At 38.5% G+C, this 22112-nt stretch overlaps 3 protein-coding genes across 4 annotated transcripts; 2 read left to right on the top strand and 1 right to left on the bottom strand.

The window, feature by feature from the left end:
• The first annotated feature begins 62 nt into the window (after positions 1–62).
• LOC134816754 (uncharacterized) lies at positions 63–5114 on the top strand. 2 transcript variants are annotated; one of them, XM_063825748.1, is made up of 7 exons: positions 63–180; positions 374–487; positions 1091–1231; positions 1429–1613; positions 2823–2990; positions 3096–3157; positions 3302–4886. In XM_063825748.1, exons 1-7 carry the CDS (start codon positions 69–71, stop codon positions 3873–3875), a joined length of 1356 nt encoding a protein of 451 aa, XP_063681818.1. In that variant the 5' UTR covers positions 63–68; the 3' UTR covers positions 3876–4886. The 2 variants fall into 2 exon arrangements, with proteins under 2 accessions (XP_063681818.1, XP_063681817.1); XM_063825747.1 differs by having other exon boundaries at positions 68–180; positions 1082–1231; positions 3302–5114.
• On the top strand, positions 5031–12953 carry LOC134816753 (leukocyte receptor cluster member 8 homolog). The gene is made up of 13 exons (XM_063825746.1): positions 5031–5114; positions 5322–5830; positions 7812–7892; positions 8029–8253; positions 8409–8859; positions 9022–9217; positions 9423–9615; positions 9889–10015; positions 10699–10798; positions 10946–11201; positions 11327–11407; positions 11575–11709; positions 11842–12953. Exons 3-13 carry the CDS (start codon positions 7890–7892, stop codon positions 12403–12405), a joined length of 2331 nt encoding a protein of 776 aa, XP_063681816.1. The 5' UTR covers positions 5031–5114; positions 5322–5830; positions 7812–7889; the 3' UTR covers positions 12406–12953.
• A 5345-nt stretch (positions 12954–18298) lies between these two features.
• Positions 18299–21833, bottom strand: LOC134816947 (glutamate receptor ionotropic, kainate 2-like). Its single transcript, XM_063826006.1, is given in 3 exon segments — positions 18299–18553; positions 19304–21047; positions 21049–21833. Coding segments are annotated over 3 exon segments (2784 nt in total).
• Positions 21834–22112: the final 279 nt, after the last annotated feature.

Raw genomic sequence — 22112 nt, 5'->3', positions numbered from 1 at the left:
AATGATGAATGCTCCATTTTAAGTACTCAAAACTGCGTTAACAGCTGATCCCTTATCTTGTAGATATCATGATAAGACCTGGCTGTAAGGTGAAGCCCAAATCTAAGATAAGACACGAACTAGCAGGTACTGCTCCCCACTACACCGCTACTTCTGATGACATATGGATGAAAAACTGGGGTACGTTTTTATATATCGACTAATCAGTATCAGCACAAAGTTTATTCAAAATATCAGATCATAAATATCTTAAAATATCTCCAATAAGATGACTTTATCAAAACATTCCTGATACAAATAACACAAAAATGATTTATGTAACTTAACTTTTCGCAGTTACCAATACTTAAATTATAAACACCCTCCCCTCCAGGGTACGAATCAGAAGGAATGTTTGACGCAGCGAAGGAAGCGGAGATGTCTGTCTCAGACCCGGAGGAGTATCTAGTATCTAGATCTGACGAGGATACCCTCTTTCCTCCGCATAGTATGTATGTAGCACAACTTCGGTAATTTGAGCATCTTAACTGCACTGGTCCTGGTCATATTATCGAACTGTTTGTCTTATTTGTTAAATTTTGTGAGCCATTTAAAATTTGGACACGAGTCTTTAAACACCCGTACCCAGTATGTAGGTTTTTATGGTAGGTCTAAGGTCATTCAGTTGAACGATTGGGTGCTGATTTATCAGCCGCATAGAATAAGTTAAATAAGTTGTTTATAATATTTTTAGCAGCTTTACTTTTGGATAAGTGATGATATTGGCTGTCTCATGTACACGTTTACTAACTACCTTTGTAAAGTGCTTTTCAAGTGTAGTACTGATGGATTAAAGCAACTCATGATAAGGATTTAATGGGATTACCAATGTTCACTTAGCATTTCATTAGGAAAAAAACAATTAAATATTAATTATTAATAGTACTAATTACAAAATGGTTCCCCATAATATCAGTTACAAAACAGTTAAAACCATGATATTATCCATTATCTAATGTATGATAAATACAGTGCCATAATATCAGTTACAAAACAGTTAAAACCATGATATTATCCATTATCTAATGTATGATAAACACAGTGCCACCAGGAGAGGACCCAGACACGGGAGCAGTGACCCTCAACTCAGAACAACACCACCGCCTGCTCGGGTCAGGTGACATGTTGGGGTCACGTGACAACGAGGATGATTACGTCACCAGTATCGAGTTTAATGAGTGTGTCGAGAGAGGTGGGTTGCTAGGTTACAACTTACACAAGGGATTCTTTGTTCATATTCATGACATACTATAAAATGGGGCAACCATCTTATATTAGTTGATATATTTCAGTCATTAAAAGCATCTATACGTTCTTGCTGAAATATTCAAAATACTGTAATGAATTCATTCATTCTAAGACTGAGGTTAACTAAATGTGCATTCCCAGGATTATTTTGTCGAGAAGCTGACTCCATGCCAGTGATCCACTACCACTGTCCGTGTTGTATAAAACACTCCGAGACTACGATACAGGAGATAGAACAACACTACAGACACTGTGTCTCTACAATGTCTAACCAGAACGCGCTCTTCACCTCTATTTGTAAACATGACGACTACATCACATTCCAGGTTCGTGGTGGTTTATAAGTTATATAAGTTGGTATTCTTTTTATAAGTTGGTATTAGTTATATAAGTTGGTATTCTTTTTATAAGTTGGTATTCTTTTTATAAGTTGGTATTCTTTTTATAAGTTGGTATTCTTTTTATAAGTTGGTATTCTTTTTATAAGTTGGTATTCTTTTTATAAGTTGGTATTCTTTTTATAAGTTGGTATTAGTTATATAAGTTGGTATTCTTTTTATAAGTTGGTATTAGTTATATAAGTTGGTATTCTTTTTATAAGTTGGTATTCTTTTTATAAGTTGGTATTCTTTTTATAAGTTGGTATTCTTTTTATAAGTTGGTATTCTTTTTATAAGTTGGTATTCTTTTTATAAGTTGGTATTAGTTATATAAGTTGGTATTCTTTTTATAAGTTGGTATTCTTTTTATAAGTTGGTATTCTTTTTATAAGTTGGTATTCTTTTTATAAGTTGGTATTCTTTTTATAAGTTGGTATTCTTTTTATAAGTTGGTATTAGTTATATAAGTTGGTATTCTTTTTATAAGTTGGTATTAGTTATATAAGTTGGTATTCTTTTTATAAGTTGGTATTAGTTATATAAGTTGGTATTCTTTTTATAAGTTGGTATTCTTTTTATAAGTTGGTATTCTTTTTATAAGTTGGTATTCTTTTTATAAGTTGGTATTCTTTTTATAAGTTGGTATTCTTTTTATAAGTTGGTATTAGTTATATAAGTTGGTATTCTTTTTATAAGTTGGTATTCTTTTTATAAGTTGGTATTCTTTTTATAAGTTGGTATTCTTTTTATAAGTTGGTATTAGTTTTATAAGTTGGTATTCTTTTTATAAGTTGGTATTCTTTTTATAAGTTGGTATTCTTTTTATAAGTTGGTATTTGGTTCAGAATGTCGATGTTTAGAACTCTATCGGTTTACGGAAAGTAGCCAGGATTTTATATGACTTTTATCTTACATTTAGCGGGATATAAATACATTATATTCCTTACTGTACCAGCTCTTAGGGGTCTTTAATGAAATTACTGCACAGAGTTTATTACGTTTAATGCAGTGAAATGCGCCAGAAAAACATTAAATCAGAACTCAAGAATAACAAGGTGGCAAAATAAAAAGGCGGCGTCAAATTCCTCTTGATAAATAAATCTAACAATTATTAATCAACCAAATAATTAAAAATAACACCACACTTTGTCTCAGGAATGTCGGACGTTAGACCAGGATTGCCCAGCTCGCGAAGTAAAACTACCGATACACTACCACTGTCCCTGCTGCCTGATATTTACACAGCAGAGTATTGGTCAAGTGGTCAGACATCAGCTTACTTGTTGTAAGACTCTGACTATGCTGCAGCCCAGTCAGATCGAGGTTGGTGCTTTTCAGTTTTTTTATTTTATTTCCCGAGCAATGACACAGTTTCTCCCTTGAACACTTTTTCTTGCTTATTTGAAGTTCTAAAATGTAATGTTTCAGATGGCCCCTATGATGGCACAATCAACGGACAACATGTGTACCCACGACTTGAATATAATCAGGTATCTAGATTAAACATACTATTTCCAATAATTCATTATTATTTAAATGGTATCTTGTTACGTTTATTGAAATATCTAAATATGTACAACTTTGCATTTCTCGCTACTTTCCTTTACCCGATGATAAAACAGTCTCCTTTACAGGTTCAGATTGTGTTTCACCTCATACTGTTTAGAAGACGACCCAGCACCAGGACCCAACCTGCGCAAGAACCTGCACTTCCACTGCACGTGCTGCAACATGTACTGCGATAGCAAGCTGCGCACCCTCCGCAAGCACCAACGTGTGTGCTGTGTTTACTCCCGGTTCGGTAACCAACACGATGTGCAGCCTAAAGTTCTCTTTTTAATGGAGACCAGCGCTGCGTTAGAACAGCACGTGGCCATTGTAGCGAGTAATAACAGAAAACGGAACATAAACAGCGTCACTGCGGATCCCATGTCTATTTTAGCCACGAGAACAAAAGTTCAAAAGAAAGCAAGCTCAGTTTTAGCAGAAATAGACAGCTCAATATTCTCAAAATGTATGGACGGTTCTCCGATCTGTATTGTGAACGAGCGGTACAGACGCGCGCACTACCACTGTCCCATATGCAAAGGTTTACACTTCTCGCAGACTTGCACGTGTCAAACTTCACTACAGCAAGTGCTCAAAACCCAGACCACGCGCCAAGCCACGTGGGACACCACTAGACTTACAAGTAGAGCTGATAGATAAACTAAACAGAGTGTTTCTAGTTCGGGGTAGTAACCAAGGACCAGGGTTACCTTGTCATGTGATCTACAGAGCTGGTCCTAATTCTAACTTTATGCACTGCGAGTATGGCTGTAAGATGGATAAGAATGTTGCTAAGATCAGATGTAAACATTTGGAAGCTTGTGAAGAGTACGTTAGATCTACTGACGAGTTAACAGAAACTGGAGCTGATTCACCGCCTCTCGACCAAATCTCCATGTTTTACAGTTTTGATGAAAGCATGAAAAACGCGGTTTTCCTGCTATCCCAGACCTGCGCTGAAGTTAGGGTCCCAATCGTCAGACCTTTTTATCCGAGCTTGTCATCAACTGCTAAATCTAATTACACTTACTTTTCTGTCAGTACGTGCACTACACCTACCTACGTCAGTAGATGCCAACGAGTCGTTGTTACTTACAACGAGCGGTCCCAAACCTTTAAATGTAAGTGCGGTAGTGCGTCAGTTTGCGTGCATATTCTTGCTTCTCAGCTTTATCACAGTCATTTTGTGGTCAACTCGATGTTGTGCGAGGAAACTTTGGACAAGAGCCAACATTTTGGTAGTTCCTCCGATGACAATAATCAAGCAGGATTTTCTGCTGCGAGTGACAGTGTAGTGAAGGAGGAGAGTAGGATTGTGTCGTTTATTAGTCGTTTTAATTAACACGTTTTAATTAACATTTAAGTGTGGTATTAACCTGAACTTTGCTTGCTGCGCCAAAAATTTCTGTGTTTTATGATGTTATTTCAAAATTTTGTTCATATGTGTTTACTATTTCACTTTCATTTCATATGTTTCTTGAATCTCTCCGTTATTGAGTAAGCCACACAGAAGACAAAACGTTCTACCGTGGGGCACATCGCTTATTACTTGCAAAATTATTAAGTGACGAGCACACAATTTGCGCATTTGCTGTGCGCGGCTTTTAATATTCAGCCCGCAAATATAATACGGTGACACTTGTGATATGATACACTCTTCTTAGTTCGATCACAGTCATTGTTTTATATTACCTGTCGTCACGGAGACAAACCGCTGCTCTCCTTTTTGAATAAAGCTTTAATCAAGTTAACGTCTGGAACTTTGTCTGCTTGACGATTGTTTGGTATTATAAAATTATCCTGATTATAATCTTCTGTTAGGATGTAAGGTGTTCCCGCCAGACGAGACTACTATATCCTTGAAGAGCGAGGAACATGGATTTTACAGGATCAGAACAAGTGAGTTATTTCCTGCAGTCGTGTAACTTTTCATTTACTAGGTATAAGTAGGCCTTGGTTTTATTGATAGACGGTCAATAATTGTTGTATTTATACTCTGATTTCCATTTCAACACTGTTTGCAAACGGTTTCCGTCCTTTCAACATCCTACACATGTACAGCTTCTCTTTTACGTTTTACAAACTTAATATTGTGTATATCTTCAGCGATCCTAACTACTGGGCGACAGCAGCTGGTTACTATGGCAATTACTCTTACGGACAAGATCCCTCTCAGTATTTTGCCGCAGCAGCAACAGCAGCTGCTTATGGAGCCTGGGGTGCTGACGGAACATGGACAGTAGCACCATCATTCCAACCTCCACCTCCCTCCCAACCTCCCCCTCCTCCTCCCCCTGAAGAAGACGTACCACCGCCTCCCCCTGGTGCTCCTTCGGATGCTGCTCAACCCTCCCCTAAACGCGCTAAAACCTCTTCCGACCACACTGAGGCTCTGCCAACTGATTTACCTCCCCCGCCCCCTGGCAGTATTCCAACATTATCCACCACTGCTAAAACCAGTGCTAAACCCAAAGACAAGTGCGGATATTACGACAGCAGCACAGATACCACGTCTTGGGATACCAGCACCGCTTGGAGCTCCGGTGCTACTGTTACTCGGACTTTCGCCCAAGTTGTGAGCGGTAAACAAAGCGAAACATCTGATGATAGAACTGGTAACGATCCTAAAATAAACTACCAAAAACTAATTTATCCCAATTTAGCGCACGTAAAAACCTCACCCATTCCAACATGTTCTGACATGAACCACAATTCACAACTCATTCTTTGTTAGACAATATGATCAGCTGGTTCACATACGCTGTGAGGATTTGTATCACTAAAGACAGGTTCACATATTACGTCAGCATCATTGGAGAGGGGGTTACGAAATTCTGCCCGATAATATAACTACAGAGTAATTAAGTGTACAATTGCTTAAATAGAGGGTGGGGTCTTGTTATGGGCAAAATATTGCTGACGTAACATGTGAATTTGTGAATGGTCTCTACTATTAGCAAGTAAAATGTGCTCTGGCATGTGTTTTTTTAATGTGATCTCAGTGTCCGAGTTTCGTTGGCTTACCTCTTCAATACATAATAGTGTGATAGTGCCGACTGAAGAGTGAAGGCCCTGAATGACAAGATTCTATATTTTTGGATGGAGCAATCATCGATCAAAATCTCCTTAATGTGTTAAATATTCGTCCAAACGATTGAGCAAAGCTGTTTTTTGGATGACGAGCATAACTTGCAACAGAAGTGATAATAACCGTATTCCACGGTTGGCCTGCTGTAGTCAACACACCGGTTATGACGTAATGAAGTCTCTGTTCGGTGCCGTTATGCTGTATGCAGTATCCAGCAAATATTGCCCCATATTAAGCAAAGACAAATGCTAGGGGCCCAGTTCCAAATATTAGAAACATAATTTTATTCAGAGGGTTTTCTGGTGTCAGTTTCTAGTACAAGTTGCAATATATGGAATCCCTTTAACCTGTGAAACAGGTCGAATATGAGCTGTATGCAGCTCATCACAATTAGGCTTTCAGTTTAACCTGGGCTAAGAACGAGACGAGCGAGGATCAGTCAAAGAAAATAGAAAGACCTGGAATTGGTCATTAGAATCACCGGCTCCATCCGGGTCAACAAGATCAACAAGACCTGTAGTTGCCGATAAAGCCTTCAAATATCTCCTGAAAGTAATCCTTAAAATTTCTTCTCCTAAACTCCGTATAACTAGTTAAAATACAGAACGATGATGATGTTGCTGAAGCTAAGTCTACCGGTCTACAACGTTTAGAAGACTAAAGACGTATATTCCTAGCAAATTGAATGCAGTCCAGTGAGTATAAAGGATAAAGTTCAAGGCGTGAGTACAATTTATAAAAGTTTCCAACGTCCAATTTACCAGGAGTTATCAATTTTACAATAATTTCAATGAAGATAGATCGAGAACGATTTCAACCCTGGAAGAATTTCCCCTGTGACGATGATGCCAAAGATTGATAAAAGCTTATGTGTTAGTGCGAAACGTGCTTGAAGAAGTGGAGAACTTGAAACGCAACCTGTAATTGTCGATGATAATGCGTGCCTTATCACATTGCTCGGCTCCAACCCCTCTCTCAATATGTTATTTTCCAATTACGAGGTGGATGAAGTCCAGTGAGTATAATGGCTAAAGTTCAAGGCGTGAGTACAATTTATAAAAAATTTCCAACGTCCAATTTACCAGGAGTTAACAATTTTGCTAACAGTACAATAATTTCGATGAAGATTTCAACCCTGGAGAACGACTAATTCAACCCTGAAAGAATCATTCCTGTTACGACGATGTCAAAGATTGATAAAAGCTTAGTGATCACTGTGGTCTGGTCTGTAAGACGAGAGGGGAACTGGGAAGAGTGGGAATGCAAGCTGGTTATGTGGATGATAATGGAAGCGTTCCTAATAATAAGATCGCTTGGACCCAACTCGCCTCCTAATAGCATTTTATTTGGTATATTCCAATATTCTATTCATGTATACTAAACAGAAGAGGTCACCCATCATCTATGGATTCATTCACTACGTCCAGGTAAGATTTTATTACAATGTTAATTTCAGATCAAGATGCTTGGTAAAATTATTATTAGAGTTAATTTTGAATCCCCGCTAGGTTCCACCAACAACAAAAGACCATTTCCAGAACCGAATCCCAGGAATGACCGATCTTCTTCCGTGAATAGTCGCTTCGATGGTGAGACTTTTTCGTTCAATTACTTTCAATGTTAGAATTTCAGTATATGTAGGAAAAGATAAGCGGTGTTATGACAACGTGACATAGTAATGTATAGAATTTAAAGTTAGCTGATCTTAACAACCTTACATTTCAGACAAAGAGCGCCAATCTCCAAGCAAATCGTCCTACCCAAAGTCAGAACATCCAAGACCAGATCACTCAAGATCTTCTGAACGCCCGAGAACAGAGTTCTCCAGATCGGACCACCCTCGAACCGACAACTATAAGGGAAGAGAGTGGGGAGAAGGGGAGCAGAGATCAGACAGAGGGCCTCCCCCTGGATTTAGTCCTAGAACGCGACTTGGTGATAGAAATCGAGGTGGAGCTTTATTCTTATACAATTTTGTGATCTTAATCTTAAAGTTCTCAGAAGTATAAAAATGAACGTAGAAACACAATATACATTATAGGTACAAGGTTTTACACAGAAGCATTAACTCTTATTTTCTTGCTAATAATTTCCCCCATCTTCAGGTCGGGATGATTTTTACCCTCGAACAGCGAACCGTGGCTCCGATTACGATCGCCGGGAACCTGACCCAAAATACCGAGACACTGAAAACAGCAGATCACGTGGTCCCGACTTCGACCGGGACCCTGACAAAAACAGACGGACTCCAGGATTTCAACAACCGAGATCCTGAAAGCAGCAGAAAAGAACCAAATTTCAACGCTCTTGACCCTGAAAGAGGAGAACCAGATCACACGAGAGGAGGTAACAGTAGAGGACGAGATAGTGGGCCCCCACGTGGTGGACTGGAGGGAAAACCAGTTAAACAGTCCGGAGATGATTGGAGAAATTACAGCAAGGAGGGACAGGACGAAACAGAGCAAACTGGAGCTGATACGGGTGGTTTACAGAACAGGGGAGGTGGAACTCAAGCTAACATTGGTGCAGAGACACCTCCACCCACTTTCACTCCGAGTAAGTTTGCTCTGATCTGATAATGTGAAGGGTCCTAATCATGTTTCAGTCCAATTGCTTCTCTCAAACATTTGTATTATATAGATATGAGCTGTTTTTTAGCATCTACCATAGGCACTTGTCACCTTAAAATGCCCTAAATTAAACCCATTTCTCTTGCAGCAGGCAGGCCTAAAGGAGCAAACCCGGATGACTGGCCCAAATCTCTGCGTGATTATGTGACCAGATGTTTTGCGAGCTGTACTACAGATCAAGAAAAGGATGCGGCTGAAGTCTTCTTGAAGAACAGGTTGAAGACAAGTGAGACTGACGGGGGCTTTATCTGGAATACTGATTGGTCTAACGAGGCAACGCCCTTGTAAGTTTTGCACTTTTTCGGTGGAATTTTTTTTACAAGTTTGATAAAAAGAAATTTGGCTCTCCAAAAAAGCTGAGGGTAGCATAGACCAACTTCAAATCGGTCCACTCTGTAGGGTTTTTAAAGTGCCAATCACCTGAAAGCTTAATATTGCCAATCTCTCTTTACCAGTTTAATTATGAAGTTTTACGTGGTCTATTTTCAGTGGATCAGTTAGCAATAACAGCAGCAACTTCAACGGCAACACCAGTTTTAACGGTAACAAGAGTTTCAATAACAACAACAATAACAACAACAACAACACCAACTATAACAGCAACAGCCAATCCCCCCAAAAGGTTGGCTTCTCTTTGAAGGGAAAGACTAAATTCCAGCCCCGACAAAATGCTCTGCAACGGGTTAGTGATGTACGAAAGATTTCATAGCTGATGACTGAATTAATTTAGATTTTTAGATTTTCAAAGCTTAGAGAGTTTAATAAAGAGATACCCCTCAGTCCGGGGGGGGGGGGGTGTCACGTTGGCGGACATGTCACCCCCCCCCCCCCTCAGTCCTGTAGCTGAAGTATAATATCAAGAGTTGATTTCTATTTTTTAAGTCTGGTAGCTTTCCTCGCTACACCTAGCCTTAAAAACCGCCAAAATATTTACTTATTTAGCCAAATGTTTCAGAACCCGGAGTTACAGAGACAGCACATGCTAGCACAGAACATCAAAGAGAGTTATATGTCCCAATCTGAGGAGTTCCCCTCTTTCCAGCCAAACGCTAAAATGATGGACAGGGGCCGCGGACTGCGAAGTGAGTTCACCTTCCATTTCACATATTATTGTACAGCTAAATATTATACACTTCTAATTCTATGTATGTTATATGCAGTTAATGGAACGAATTTTCCAAATTAACTAAGGATTTTATATTTAGAAATGTTCAAATATAATCATGAGTATGTACTAAAATTATACACCCGTCTTGTCAAACTGTCTACCATTGGCAGTGTTTTAAAATTGACGAATTTGGATAATTTTTTTTTCTTATGCCAATTACATAATATGCGATCTTTGTTTCACAATGCATTACTGCATTAAGCTTTTACTTGTAATGCCAGTTTAAATGCTGTCACGTCTTTTTAAGTCAATCCTGCTGACCTGTGTTTTGAGCAAGCTTATGTTTTTTAAAACATATGTTTTTTTAAAACATATGTTTTTTTGTTAGTTCTACTGCCATGTTTGACATACATTTTCTTTCGGTGCATTTAAATATGGCAGAAGAAACTCACGCCAATCCAAAGAGTAATCTATTGTTTAATTTTGAAACTTAACCCAAAATCGGCGTCATCATTAAATGTGCCCCGCCCCCCCCCCCCTAAATGTGTTGTGGCTAGCCTTTTCTACCAAGTACCAACAAATACGCTGTAGACCTATGGTAACTCCATGAGGCAGAATAGCACAATTGAATTCCATTTTAACGAGTGTTTTCCTCAGAAGCAATGTTCAAGCCTGGAGATGATGGCGAACAGAAGAACTCCCCGGCTCCTGGTAGAGATAGACCTCAGGGGGAAAGGATCAACTCTTTTTCAGGACTGTAAGTACCAGCAACAAAGAGATTATTTTAATGGGTAATTTTTATAATTACTTTAATAATAAGATTGTTATTCATAGGTTGTACTTTTCAAGTGCAACTATTTGACATACCATTCAAATGAAAAAGCCATGTTAACCAATCTCTCAGTGGTGAGAACAGTCCACAAAATAGCCCTAGAGGTCGAGGTGCTGCTGGACGTGGTCGAGGTCGAGGCAGGGGCCGTGGCCGTGGTCAAAACCAACAACAACAGAAACAAAAGCAAGATGGAAGCAGTTGTATTGGAAATATAATGTTTGATACAGTTGAGAAGAAGGAGGGGCGTGCCAATAGGTTTAAGAAGGAAATATCTATGGGAGCTAGTGACACTATCTCCACGCTGATGGAATCTGCTATCAAACGAGGGGTGAGTTTATTTTTTCGGTATCTTGTGGCCAATTTTGTCAAAGTACCCTATTATACAAATTTATTGTTATGTCCTTGAAAGTTTTTAGCTTTTGGTTATAAAGATGATAACATTTGTTCGTACAGGGTGAAGATCTTCATTTCTCAGACACGCATTTAGTGGGAACCATGACATCGCTGGAGAAACCCTATCTTCGTCTTACCTGCGTAAGTTTCCCGTTAGATGTTTAAATTCTTCCTAATTCCCTTCAAATAATGAACAGAGATATTGTGGATTTTTCCGCCCTAAGCTAATGTATTTTTTATTACCGTTTTCAATCGTGAAAATTAACCTTGTATTGTTATTATTATTTTACTTTATCTTTTTATTCCAGGCTCCGTCTCCCGACCAAGTTCGCCCTGAACCCATCCTTGTTAAATCTCTGTCTCACATCATGAACAAGTGGAAGAAGGAGCAGAACTATTCCTTTGTTTGCGAGCAGCTCAAAAGTATTCGCCAGGATTTAATCGTGAGTTACATCGAAAACTTTTGCCTGTTTTTACTTAAACAATGTCTTAAAACAGTTGCAGTTGTGATGGACAAATTGTCTTGGAAATAACCAACATTCCTTGACATAGTTAAAACTCTACCCCTCCCCCAGATTCAGAACATAAACAACGCGTTTGCTGTGAAGGTGTACGAGTGCCACGCCCGGATAGCGATGGAGAAACTGGACACAACAGAATACAACCAGTGCCAAACACGGCTAATCGAAATGTACGAGAATAACAGCTCCGTGGGCAACCCCCGGGAGTTCCTCTGTTACCGTATCTTGTATTATATCTACATCAACAACAACTCTGATGCCATGAAGCTCATTGCCCAATTGACTCAAGTCCAGAAGTCTGACGACGATGTAAAATTTGCGGTGAATGTTTTCAATGCTTGGTGCTCTAGGAACTATTGCCAGTTCTTTAAGTTATATCTTGATGCCCCGAAGATGAGTGGCTATTTGATGGACAGTTACGTGCAAAGAGAACGGAACCTTAGTATGAAAGTGCTGCTTAAAGCGTACAAACCTTCTGTCTCGGTACAGAAAATAGCAGGGTTATTGGGATATCCGGATATTCAAACAGCCCTGGTCTACTTGGATGATCTGAAGGTTGTGTACACTAATCCTAATAAGACCAACGTGGATTGCAAGAAAACTACGATTGAGCTGTGATATCTTATATTAATTATACATACATTCATTGATATGCATAAAATAGTGCAGTGCGGACACTGGGTCGCAATTTCTAATTGAATATCACGCCCTTTTTTAGGTTTAAAATTTAGTCATTGCGCTAATTGTGCATTTTTTGCAATAATTTGTAATAAAATCAGATTTTTGATTTGTGAACGATGTTGGGATCTTGTACATTCTCTATTATCCCTCATTGTGGGCTGGAGAAAAGTTTCGTCTAACAAAATTATTTTTATCCATTTCAGTTTCACGTTGTAATTTTAGACTTTAGTGTCGATGCGAATGTTTCATTGGGCACTCACACATTTGAAATATATTAGAGCTGACTGCAGAAAAAGCTCGGGGAATGTTTTACCGAGGAGTTTTAACGAGAAGTGGCGCTCACTTCTTAAATTCGAACTTTTGTCAAATTGACGTTATTTAGTTTGTTACTGTCATATGATTTTTAACTCCTTCTTAGCAACTATTGAAAAAATGTGGCTTTATTTTTGAAATAAAGGATCAGTTCAAATGTCATTCGTCGTTTACAGCTACTTTTACTTCTATACAGTATAATTATTATAAATGTTATAGTGATGACCGTTACAATTCATATCACAAGCTACAAGTCTGCCTTGAATGGCGGATGGAAATGTCCAATTGCAGCTAATGGACTAGTAGTAATTTATTACATAAATTGCAGTCAGATTTTGATAAGTAATTATGTATAGTATTCTTAAGGCGAAGGTTATATCCCCACCGAAAGCTCATCAATTTGATAAGCTAGAAACCTGCGCATTTGATTGCAATTTTTTTACATAGTTTGCTAGTCTAGTAGTAGGTAGTGCGCCATCGACAGTGAGCCGCGCGTGCCGACTGTAGGATGGTTTTTTAGCGCTAATTTCGGCCAGCACAATTTTCTTCAAACAAATAAATATTAAGTATCCTTCCCGACCTCCGATTGCAATAAAAATTGGTAAGCTTACTCATAGACTTACAAGGAAGGTGTCCGAAAAGTTTAAAGCATATCCAACCATCAGACATCATGTTACAGCTAAAAGCAGCGTATTTTGCCCCATTTTGATCATTATATCAACTCCGATATCCACCAAATTTTTCGGACAGTTGTAAAAGCCCTATTGGAAGTTCGTCGCCAATTTTCAGAATGATACCATTCAAGGAACTGAAGATATATCCAAATAATACGACAAAAATCAACAAATTTGGTCAAATTAGGTCAAATTACGCGACTTTTACAGCTAATTTTGCTCCAAAAGCCGCGCACCATCAAATATGGCACCTAAGCGAAACTCACTGATCTTTCCAAAAAGATATAACAAATTTGGTATTGTGAAAATTCTCACAGTCTTTAGAAAACAATGGTACAAAAATTTTTAAAATCCGAACAAGTTTATTTTTATGGTGCACCCCCTACTAAAAGCAGCGTATTTTGCCCCATTTTGATTACTATGTCAACTCCGATATCCACCAAATTTTTCGGACAGTTGTGAAAGCCCTATTGAAAGGTCGTCGCCAATTTCCAGAATGATCTCATTTAAGGAACTGGAGATATATCCGAATAATACGACCGCGACAAAAATGGTCAAATTTGGACGAATTTGGTCAAATTTCGCGACTTTTACAGTTACTTTTGCTCCAAAAGCCGCGCACCATCAAATATGGCACTTGACACACGCTGTAACCCCTTTTGAGCGCGCACGAAGCGCGCGCGGCCGGCCGGCGTGCACGCTTCGCGTGCACGAGAGGTATACAACGTGTAGCAATATGGCACTTAGGCGAAACTCACTGATCTTTCCAAAAAGGTATGACAAATTTGGTATTGTGAAAATTCTCACAGTCTCTATGCTTTAGAAAACAGTGGTACAAAAATTTTTAAAATCCGAGCAAGTTTATTTTTATCGTGCACCCCCTACTCGAAATGTTATGGCACGAGCTACGAAGTAGCGCGCACCGGGCCAGATCATTAACAATGGTCAAGGAAATGTCTAATTGCAGCTAATGGACTAATAGTAATTTATTACATAAATTGCAGTCAGATTTTGATAAGTAATTATATATAGTATTCTTAAGGCGAATGTTATATCCCCACCGAAAGCTAATCAATTTGATAAGCTATGAAATATGTCTAACTTTCTTAATTCTGTACTACATTATACGTACTAAGTTGATGTTCTACGGCCAAAATTGAACGGGGAATGATCGTTCGAGATCACTTTCGAGCTAGTAGGTTGACTATTTGGTTGACGATGTCAACCCATCGAGATCGTTGCTCTGTGAAGCAGAGCAACGATCGACGAAGCAAGAATGCTAGTTCGCGTCGGAGCGGCGAAGTCCTCCAAGTTGACTATAGGTTGACTATAGGTTGACGAACGCATGTTACTCGTCTAAGCTTAATTTCTTCAAAGTAGCGCGCGCCACTTTCTTCTCGAAATATTAGCCCGAAGCAAGTGCAACGTTACTGGGCGGCACTCAGCCTGTCATTCCGCCGAATCTTTATTCTGCGGAATGAACATTATAGCCTGGGGTCCCCAGGTAAGTGCTATACGAAGTAGCGCGCGCTGGCTTACAGCTTAGTCCATTATTTTCATAAATTGTATGACCCGGCGCGCACAATCGGTGCGCGGTGACCTGTATCGTAGAAACGCGAGTACAGTTTAACGACTATGGGGGGTTTGCACAACGTTACTGGGCCGCGCTCAGCCTGTCATTCCGCCGAATCTCTATTTTATGTTTATGAACATAATAGCCTGAGGTCCCCAGGTAAGTCACAACGTCGCGCAATACAAATCCACGAATGATTAACAATGGACAATTTCGAGGCACATCTTGAATCACTGGGCCGCGCTCAGCCTGTCATTCCGCCGAATCTCTATTCAACATGATAGCCTGAGGTCCCCAAATAAATCTTGACAAAAGTTACCCACACTATTGATTGACGATTTCAACCCTTTACTTTTCAAGATCGTTGCTCTGCAAAGCAAGAATGCTAGTTTGCGCGGCGCGTCGAAGCGGCGAAGTCCTCCAACCCACACTATTGTGGTTTCACAGACAACAAAGAAATACCTCAACTAAGCGTATTATAGCTTGTTATCCTCTTTCGAAAGTATTGCAATTATATAAATTGATTTGCATATTACGTGCAATATATATCGATTTTGAATACATTTTGTTTGTTTTGAAACCCCACGGTGGAGGTTGGTGTGTGCTGCAATTTATTAATCAATGGTAATTACATGATAAATGAAATTATAGTCACACTAAAATATAATAATGTAAAATAAAATATATTAAAATAAATGCCCTACTAAAAGTACTATATAACTAACGGTCTATAAAACTGGTTGAAGTCGCAATTTGTAAACATGCTAATTACTATTTAGTAATAATTGATAAAAAGTTTTGCGCGGCAGATGTAAATTCGGCATTGCATAATGGCAGTGAAATTAAAATGATATGTTGTTGATAAAAGATCATAGTCATTTGTCGCGAGTGATCTTTCTTTACGCGTTGTCGCTTATATTACTAACTCGGTGCTGTAGTCTATTTGCGAGCGCCCTTCTCTTTGAGACTTTCTTAGCCCAGGTATACTATAAAGTAAGAAATTTGGCCAATTTTCATCGTCTCCTGAGCTTTGCAGCTTGAGGAGTTCGCGCTTAGCTGAATTTTTAAAGATTTCAATTGAAAAGGTAGAACTTGGAATAGTTATATCCTTACTTTGTTTTGTAATAGAGAACATGGGTCCTTTGAAAAAAGAGTATTTCTAAATGTTGGGCCGTTGTAAGTTGTGAACCAAGAAAGGTTATGTTCGTATGTGGAATTATAGGTGGGAATATCGTGAGGGAAAAGTTCTTTGATGGATTTAGGGAGAAGGCTTGGCATGTTCCTTACTTTGTGTAGTAGAATAAGAGCGTTTTTTACAATGACGCTATGGACTGTTAGGATATTATGCAATCTAAACGCACTTTTTGTGTGCTCCGGGGGATTGCCGTCTTTATATCTATAATTTACATATCCTGACATAACAGCTCTAATTCCCTGCTTTTGCTTGGTGAACAGAGATTCAATGTGACATTTTGAGGCAAATCCCTACACTAAAGAACAGAAATTTAGATGGGATTGGATAAGGCTTTGGAAAATGTTTAGGCGGGCTTTGATAGGTAGAAGGTGCTTTAGCTTATACATAACTCCGAGGTAGCGACCCATCTTTATTCTAACTGCCGTAATGTGTTTTTGCCAAGTGAGCTTTTCGTCTAGGATCACTCCTAAAAATCTTGCTTCAGTCTTACGTTCGATTACAGTGTTGTCAATGGACAAATTAAAGCCGCTGAAGTCGATTCTTTTTCTAGTGAAAATCATGTAACACGTTTTTTTACATTTAAAGATAGCCCATTAGGAGCAGTAGGGAAATTTGTTTCTTATTCAGAGAGTGTAGTATAGAATTTTGGGCATTGAGCAGTGCATGTTCACACGATCTTCCTGGTCGAAATCCGTATTGATTTTCGAAAAGAGAATCGTTCTTATCTAAAAATTCTAAAACACGAGCATGCATAAGTTTCTCATAAATTTTCGAGAACGATCCCAAAAGAGAGATCGGCCTATAATTAGCTACTTCCAATTTTGAACCACCTTTGTGGATAGGAACGACTTTCGCAGTTTTTAGAGCATTTACATTGTAGGGAACAAGATGCTGTTGGAATTTCAATTATTCATCTTCCACCTGGGTACGGTGGAAGATGAATAATTGAAATTCCAACAGCATCTTGTTCCCTTCATTGTGCTGATTCCGGGAAGCATTCTGTTTACGCTCATCATTTTGTAGAATGAGATATTGTTCATTTAAAATTGGGTAATTATGGGCCTGTCAATGATTGCAGCCCAATAATATAAGAGCTGATCAATTGCAGCTCCTTGTGCCATATATATAAGGGATAACTGAAGTTACATTGCTTTTTAAAAGATTTTATGATTTCGATTCATAAAAGTTACAACAATACGCGCCGCGCAATTTTGAATTTGGGGAGCATGCTTTCGGTGAAAATAAAACATGCAATATATATTGTATATATAGAACCTGCGCATTTGATTGAAATTTTTAGAAAAGTAAATAATCTTTTTAATTTACAAAGTGATTTACATAGTTTGCTAGTCTAGTAGTCTATTGCTCGATACTCTTACGCGTTTGTAGCGCAATTCAATTCACTACTGGTTCGCGCCGAGCTGCAAAGGCTTGTCCATTTGCGCGCCTTCATGCCATTGCATTGTTAATAAACTAACCTGGCAAGCGCTACTTCGTAGCACTATTTCAAAAAGGAAGCAGCGCGCTAGTTCATATAAGTTCGAAGAAATCAAATTTCTTAATAATTGACTTTTTGGATGAAATTTGTTTGTGAGCTGTAATTTGTTTACCCGAAAAGTCACTTTTTGGTCAATTTTGTGTGTTTTTATTGTTTATGCCGTTGCTGGGAGATTTCACTAAGTTCAAAATATAGTATAGATATAAATTTGGAGCCAGTTCTTTAACCCATTAGGGATGATAGGGTCGTTTTTATATGTAGCCCAATAAATTTTGAGCATATATGCTATAGATTCGTTATAGTGTTTAGTAATTTGGTTTTTCGTCTAGAAAAGGTGGGTTATAAAAACGACCCTATCGTCCCTAATGGGTTAAACTGGGAGTGTTATAAAGTTGTTGTACTCTATAAGTGTATATTCACCTACAAGCATAACTGCTTGGCGTGATGAGGTACATCTTTGATTGGTCGAAGGTCTTTCAACAACACAGCATCATCATTTTCATAGTAGTCCCCGGCTTATGACGGGTTCATAGCGGTATTAAACATGTTTTTCTGGGCCCAAACATTCTACGCTCCTACTATGCTATTACTGGTCTCTTGACTAACTCCCAATCATCTGTCCATATGGTATTGTTTCTGGACAAATAGATGGTATACGATGCCCTCAGGCTGATCTCAGCGATCTTCATGCAGGCCTTCTTCTTCTCTTTGTTGTTTACGTTCAGGTGGTTCATAAAGGTTGGGAGGCTATAGTTGTAAATGCCTCGAGCTCCCACTTCTACTGTCTGGAGCTTGCAAGCCCATCCGTTGGCTTCTATCTCTTCTGTCTTATACTACTTAAAGGGTGTTTATTAATTTTATTTAGTTTTCTATTGAATTTATATTGAATTTTTATATAGGGTAATTGTTATATTATGTGTATTATGTATATTGTTTGAATAATTTTTCTCTTCTTTAAATATAGTATAGATAGTGATATGTTTGTCGTTTTTGTTTAAATGTATTTAAACAATTTAAGACACTGTACTTTAAAATGAATAAAACATCTTGAAAATTACTGTAATCTCAATTACAATTTTTTAATTCTGAACAATAAAGATTTTGGCCATTGTCCATGCCATTACAAGGATAACACACAAAAAATAAAACTTACGTCACCTATGACCTACACCATTTTACAGTTTATTTTCTTCACCTCATTCCAAGTAAAGGTTAAAATGCACAACTTCTCGAATTTTAAAATAAGTATCTTACAGCTTAGCATTAGGGTTGAATTTAAATTATTTCGAACTTTTGGTGCAGTATAAAAATAAAATCAATTTATTAATAATATTATTTATTTTCTAGTAGAGCAAATAAATATTAATTTTATAACAATTCAAAATCTACATATTTGGACTGTTCATCAAATATATTCCTAAACCTATCACCAAAATAATCATAGTAATAAGAGCTGCCTTTTGGACATTTGCGACATTCAACTTGAGCTTAATCAATAAATTACTCATTCGAAGCTGAAATCCTTCTTTTAGTCTCGTAGACAGTGTTAATGTATTTGTAAACATGCAATAATAAGTCGTTACATTAAGCCATTCTGAATTTATATCATCAAGTTTCAATTGCAACCGTCTCATTAACTTTGAGCAAAATGTTTTATGTTTCATATCAGATCTGTCAGAGGCTGTGGCAACTGCATATTCTATTGCAATGAGAAGAGTACTTATTAAGAGACCCATCCCCAGGAAGTAAAATATGCCTTTCAGTGTCATCAGTTGAAGACTTTCATTTCTTCCAATTTCATTTTCACAATGATTAGATCCTGCAGCATCATTATATCTCTTCCAAAGATCTGAAAAATAAGCTTCTTCTCTCTTTTTCAAAATCAGCCCATTCCAAAGACTCAAGTAGGGTGAATTTTTCGGCAGTCCAAAAGCATAGTCAAATGTTTGAAATTCCGTCTGCACTCTGTAGACATCACAGATCCCCTTAGTATAATACTTCATGCCTACAGTTTCGTCAATAAATGCAAAATGTCCATCATGAAGTCTCATTATACCCTCAGCAACACCTGACAGTTTTTCTGCACCTTGGAGGAGTATCCTGTACTCTGGATCAACATTGTTTTGAAGAAGGTATTCCAAGAAACTATGATCCACTATACCCCATGAATACTTATCTTGTGAGATTAGCCCTTTTGCTGAGTCTATTGAAACACCCATTTTGCCGAGCGTCATGAATGCAGTTAGATTAGCAGTATACATGCACACAATCATCATCACAAAGAACCACCATGTGAAGAGAAAGAACCTTCCTGATGGACTTTCAGGTAACGATTGGCCCCCTTGACCTACATAACCAGCTCCAATCACCCACAGAGAGTTGTAGAATGTCATGTCCGAGGTCTCAGGGCCCTGTTCTTCTGCCTGATCCAGCAAGCAATCACTTGTTGTTAGATCTTTAAATTGCACCCCCCTGTAATACTTCAGTGCTCTCTTTTCAGCACATCTCCTGCATTTACAAGACTGCAATGCATGTATTCGTTTTCCATATGTTCCATAAGGTGACAACTTATTTAGTAAGTTTTGAATAACTGATGCAAAGAACACTGCCCCAACAATCGATATCCAAACACTACAATCAAATGGTCCCAAAAAGAAGAAAATGTTGCTTTTACCAGATTCCCCTTTAATCGCTAGACTCACTCCTGAATCCATAAATGAAACAGTGAAATCGATGTATTCCTTCCTTTCGTAGCTTACAGAGAGGTCAATGGCTATTAGGTCAGTCCTGTGTGCCAGTAAGTCACCAATCAGACCACTCCACTTCTCAGTAGTCTTATTCAAACTTCCAAACTTACGATCATCAGGCATTATAAACTCATATGTGAAGTTTAATTGAGCAGCAAAATCCTTTATGATCTCTGGACAAACTCCTTCCCAGCAATCGTTACCTACACATTCTCCCACTTTTTGAAAGGCAAACGGCGGACTGTAGGTTACACCCACTTTAAGATGCTGCCCATTCAGACTGTTTGGAAGGCCAGATGGTACTTCAGCATCATCTCTGTGCACTTGACCAAGAAACCTAACAACATCTGAATTTTGTTTGTAAAGCATTTGCAAGCCACTTTCCCATATACCTATCTTGTTGAAGTATCCTGGATGAACAAAATTGACTACATCAAACTTAGCAATTTTGCTGTTTCCCTTGCTATCAAATGATAGGGGTCCTGATGCTCCACTCAGGGTTTGCTCTGTGAATCCCCTAAATAGCTTTTCTCCCTGAATCCACGAATTGTTTTGACATGTTGCATTTGGGAATGAAATTTGTTTCATTATCTTTGAAACTCTTTAAAGTTTGCCCAATAATTTGTACAGTATCATACAACTTGGCAAGTCCCGGTGTGATGTGATGTACATTAAGGTTCTGGTTTTCTTTCAGAAAATGGTCTTTAAAATGCCGAAATTCATCACTATTTGTATAAAGAGCATGAGAAATGCCTATAAGCCCTTCAAGGTACGATGGATATCGTCCATTTTCTTTGAGATGCTCAGGATTTCCAGTAATCCCATCAGTAACAATCCACACATACCCATCAGTCAGCAAGTTCATACGATGCGCCTCCCTCAGGACCACTTTTCCATAACGTGCTTCACAGTTAAGAACAACAACTCGAGATAAGGAGCGTCTCATGTTGCCTAGTTGTTGCACTATCTCGATATCTTCTGGGTTTGCGGCTGCATGAAAGAATGAAATGGACTTTATAATTGAGTGTATCTTTCCTCGGTGTGAGTGTGTCTCAAGAAGAAGCTGCTGAAGATGTGTTACCCCGTTTATACCATAGCTACTGTCAGATGCAATTATGCTCACTTCCTGCCAAATATAGAAATTGAGGATATCAAGAATGACATGAGCTTGTGTTCCATCATTTGGTGACAGTAGAAGTACCTTCTCCCTAACCCCACGTATAAGGTGAGGGTCTGTAGCAACACTCGACAAGAGTGGGATATTTCGTGGATTTAGCAAGTCAGCTTGGGCAGCTATGCTACCTGATCCGTCTCCTGATATTACAGCCACAACATTGCTGTCCATAAGCTTACAAGTTGCCTTCATCAGGCCATATAGTGAGAATTCATCGTACTTTTCTACCTTCAATTGGAGCTTTAAGGAATTAGATTCAGTATTGAAGCTATTTACTGCATATGGAACCAACTGTTCTATGGCTGTCTTGTATGTGTTCTGCTTGGAGAGGAGAAAACCTATGGTGAAGTTTTGTATTGCCCCAGTTCCGTGTAGACTGCACAGCACTAACACCAACAGCATGTGGTACCTGATACCTAAAATGTATTTCATTGAAAATATTCGGTGTCAAGAGCTCGAAACTTTATTATT

Source organism: Bolinopsis microptera, chromosome 6 (assembly GCF_026151205.1).
Source record: "Bolinopsis microptera isolate Bmic1 chromosome 6, MBARI_Bmic_1.0, whole genome shotgun sequence".
NCBI classification, from domain to species: domain Eukaryota; kingdom Metazoa; phylum Ctenophora; class Tentaculata; order Lobata; family Bolinopsidae; genus Bolinopsis; species Bolinopsis microptera.
This window is presented reverse-complemented; position numbering and strand designations above follow the sequence as displayed.